At 51.3% G+C, this 4,337-nt stretch overlaps 1 protein-coding gene and 1 pseudogene across 1 annotated transcript in view; both read left to right on the forward strand.

The window, feature by feature from the left end:
• The first annotated feature begins 424 nt into the window (after window positions 1-424).
• On the forward strand, window positions 425-1,364 carry LOC115282472 (annotated as a pseudogene).
• Window positions 1,365-4,163: 2,799 nt separating this feature from the next.
• The window catches only part of NAGLU (N-acetyl-alpha-glucosaminidase), a 6,913-nt gene continuing 6,739 nt past the window's right edge, over window positions 4,164-4,337 (forward strand). The window contains 1 exon segment of the mRNA XM_029928535.1: window positions 4,164-4,336. Within this exon segment, the coding sequence (XP_029784395.1) occupies window positions 4,229-4,336 (108 nt within the window). The 5' untranslated portion in view covers window positions 4,164-4,228.

Below are 4,337 nucleotides of genomic sequence, written 5' to 3' on the forward strand. Positions count from 1 at the left end.
ATTAATTGAAAAATGAAATGTGTCATGGTAAAATGATCAGACAGGACAAAAGGCCTGTTCTAAAAGTCCTCCAGCCCTGAGAGGCCTAGCGCCCCACCCAAAGCAACCCACTGTTTACATGGCCTATTAAATATTTATTTTGAGAGAGAGAGAGAGAGAGAGAGAGAGAGTGAAAGTGGGAGGAGGAACAGAGAGAGAGAGAATCCTAAGCAAGTTCCACACTGTCAGCACAGAGCCCAATGCAGGGCCCAAACCCACAAATGGTGAGATCGTGACCTGAGCCGAAATCAAGAGCCCATCACTTAACAGACTGAACCACCGAGGCGCCCCTTTTGCACAAGTGAGAGCTTTCCAGGATACCCAGGGAGGGGTCCATATGGGCATTGCCCTGCGTTCCTGTCATAACTTAAAGGGAAGTTTCACAATGTCGTGAGCCCTTTATGTCCCGCAAATGAAGGAGGAGGATGTCCTCAAATGTCTTGCAGCAGGAACCCACTTAGGTGGCACCAACCTTGACTTCCAAATGGAACAGTACACCTACAAAAGGAAAAGGTATCTACGTCATAAATCTGAAGAGAACCTGGGAGAAATTTCTGCTGGCAGCTCATGTGGTTGTTGCCATTGAAAACCGAGCTGATGTGAGTGTCACATCAGCCAGTAGCGCTGCCCAGCGAGCTGTGCCGGAGTGTGCAGGAGAGCTGGCCGCTTCGCTCCCGGAACTTCCCTACCCAGATCCAGGCAGCCTCCCCAGAGCCAAGACTTGCGGTGGCTACGAATCCCAGGGCTGACTGCGAGCCTGTCACAGAGGCGTCTTATGTTAACCTGCCCGCCATCGTGCTGTGGAACACGGTCCTGCACTATGTGGACATCGCCCTCCCTTGCAACCACAAAGGAGCCCACTCCGGGGATCTGATGTGGTGGGTGCCGGCCCCAGGAAGTTGTGCACGTGAGTGACCTCAGTTCCTGTGAGCACCCACGGGAAGTCACGCTCGCTCTCTCCTTCTACACAGATTCTGGAGAGATTGAAAAGGAAGAGCAGGCCCCTGCTGAAAAGGCTGTGGCCAACAAGGAGTTTCAGGGCGAACGGACGACTCCAGCTCCTGAGTTCACCGCTACTCAACCCCAAGTCGCAGACTGGTCTGAAGGCGGGTAGGTGCGCTCTGTGCTTTTGCAGCAGTTCCGTACTGAACAAGGGGGGCGCTCAGCCCCGCACCGAAGACAGATCTGCGGCTGCCACTGCTCAGGCCACTGAATGGATAGGAACAACTACTGAGTGGTTTGCTCTTCCACAAAGGCAAACAAAAAGGAAAGATGGTTGATGGAAAATAGTGTCTTTTTTTTTAATTTTTAAAAAATGTTTAATCATTTTTGAAAGAGAGGGACAGAACATGAGTAGGGCAGGGTTGGGGCAGAGAGAGGGAGATATAGAATCCGAAGTAGGCTCCAGGTTCTGAGGTGTCAGCACAGAGTAGGACACGGGGCTTGAGACCACATGGTGTGAGATCATGATCTGAGCAGAAGATGGGCGTTTAACCAACTGAGCCACCCAGGCGCTCCTTCAGATTCTAAAAGCTGAAAAAAAAAAATAGGGACGCCTGGGTGGCTTGGTCAGTTAAGCATCAGACTCTTGGTTTTGGCTGGGGTCATGATCTCACTGTGGGATCAAGCCCCACATTGGGCTCTGCACTGACAGTGTGAGCCTACTTGGGATTCTCTCTCCTTTCTCTGCCCTGCCCCTGCTCACACTTGCACACTTTTTCTCTCTCAAAATAAATAAATAAATCAACATTTAAAAAAAAGTTCAGGCCTCTGGGTATCTCAGTGGTTAAGCATCCAACTTTGGCCCAAGTCATGATAGTTCCTGGGTTCTAGCCCTGTGTCAGACTCTGTGCTGACAGCTCAGAGCCTGGATCCTGCTTCAGATTCTGTGTCTCCATCTCTCTCTGCCCCTTCCCAACTGTGTGCAGGTGTGCACTCACGCTCTGTCTCTTGAAAATAAGTAAACATTAAAAAATTCTTTAAAAACAAAAATAAAAATAAATGTTGATGGGGTGCCTGAGTGTCCTACTTCGGCTCAGGTCATGATTTCATAGTTCGTGGGTTAGAGCCCTGCATCGAGCTCTCTGCTGTCAGCACAGAGCCTGTTTCAGATCCTCTGTGCCCTTCCTTCTTGCCCATCCCTCACTTGCAATCTCTTTCTCAAAAATAGCATTACAAAAGATAAAAGTTGAAAAAAAAACAATAAAATAAAACACAAGTGGGAGTTCATATATATGTATGTATATATATGTATGTATGTATGTGTATATATAGTTTGCCAAATATTCTGAATCAACACCACACATTTTCCTCATCTTTTTTTTTTTAATCACATGCTTGCTATTTCATCCAGTTGGTGTACCATAATTTCTTCAATCAGCCCCCTACTGTCTTCCAAGAGTTCGCAGCCTGGTGGGGAAGATGAGCAAAGAGACAGCGTCACGTGTCCACCGTAACCAGTAAAGCTCCTACCCAGCATCCGTGAGCCCAGGATTTGAATGTGCTCGCCACCCCCTGCATGTTGTCCCTCACCGTTGACCATTGCCAGCAACCCCCACTGCTGTAGAAGAACCCAGATCCCATAGCGAGGTGCACCGAATCGTGACGACCTGCGGCCCAACTCCCCCAACCCCTGTGTTCCCTAAGATCTAGAAATGCTGGTAAAACTCATTCTGGGAGGAGAGTCTGACAAGTCTTATCCAGAGCAAGGAGTGTTTGGAGGGAAAATGGTGGGGGGGGGGGTTTCTGGAGGGAAGCAGAGAGGGGTCTGAGGGACTATAGCTATGGCACATCTCCCCACGCTGGCTTTGGAGCTGCTCGCTAGGATAGAGTGAGAACCTCCTGATACACCAGGAACTGACTGGAGCAGGGCTGCACCTCCTGCGGAGGCCACTGGCCAAGCTGGGAACGAGGCAGGGGACTGCAGCTTGTCCCCTGGGCCCAGGCACATGGCAGAGAAACAGGGCAAACTCGGTGGACTCCCATGTTCTCCTCTTCTCTTCAGGAGAGGCTCTGGATTCTCTGGACTGCCAACTCTCCTCTGACCCCTTCCCTTTCTCTAAGCAGCTTCACTCAGGCCTGACAATCTGGAAAAACCTCCATCTGCCTCCAAAAGGACCTGGAATCCTCTCAGAAAGTGTGGTCCTCCTAAAGGCCCCATCTCTACCTGCCACCACACAGCCCCGCTGAGCCCCACCCTGCCCCGGGGAAGACAGCCTGAAAAGTTGCCTCGTTTGGGAGCGGTAGCAAGAACGCTGGTCTAGGAGTTAGGAGGTTCAAGTTCTAGTCATAGTCGTGCTTTCCTACGGGTTACTGATCTTGTCCAGTCACATCCTTTCTCTGGCTTCAGTGTCCCAATACCTAAAATGAAGGAAACTCGACCTGTCCTGCTGTGACTACCCTTTAAGGATCAAATGGAAAGCCCTTAACATGCCTACCAGGTCCTGCTCTACCACCGCCAGACCAGGCTCACATGAACCGTCTCTCCTCCAGCTTCCTGAATTTTAGTTCCTCAAATCTGCCCAGCTTTCTTTACCCTTCCAGCCGTCATATATACATTGTCTCTGCCCAGAATGTTCTCTGCCCAGAATTTTCTCTCCTCCTTCTTTTCCTAGTCAATTCCAATTTAATTCACATTAAATGTCACTTCCTTTTAGAAGCTTTAGGCCGAATCGCTTCTCAGCCTTTTGGCTAAGATCAAGTGTGGAAGCTTTAGGCCAGGTAGGTACCTTTGTATTCCTCACAGCATCAAAACTATAATTGAAATCTTTATTTATGTAAGTGTTTGGTTTCTAGGTCTCCCCTAGAGAAGGGTGGCAGTGCCTGGTACAAAATAAAACTCCACATAAAAATATCTGTTGTGGAAAGTTGCCTGGATGGAAGTACAGAGAATTGCATGCGAAAGCTCTTCAGGTAAACGGCGCCTAGGCGCTTGTGAAGGGCAGCGGGTCACATCCCGGGCTTTTGATGACACTGGGGTCACGCGCTCCCGAAACACAAGCGGTCAGAAGACACCCTCGGTAGCTGGTCGGACCCGGAAGCGCGGTCTCTCCCGAGCCTGCGGCAGCGCTAATTTCTGTGCCACGTGGCCTGAGTCCCGCAGCTGATTGGACGGCGGGCCGTCCCGCCCCTCGTCTGCAGTCCCAATTCATGCCCTGGGGGGCCGGAGCCGGCCTCAGACCGCCGGACCATGGAGGCGGCAGCTGTGGCTGCGGTCCTGGGCTTCCTGCTCCTGGCCGCCGCGGGGAGCTCGGCCGGGGACGAGGCCCGGGAGGCGGCGGCCGTGCGGGCGCTGCTGG

This window comes from Suricata suricatta, chromosome 17, assembly GCF_006229205.1.
Source record: "Suricata suricatta isolate VVHF042 chromosome 17, meerkat_22Aug2017_6uvM2_HiC, whole genome shotgun sequence".
Taxonomy (NCBI): Eukaryota; Metazoa; Chordata; class Mammalia; order Carnivora; family Herpestidae; genus Suricata; species Suricata suricatta.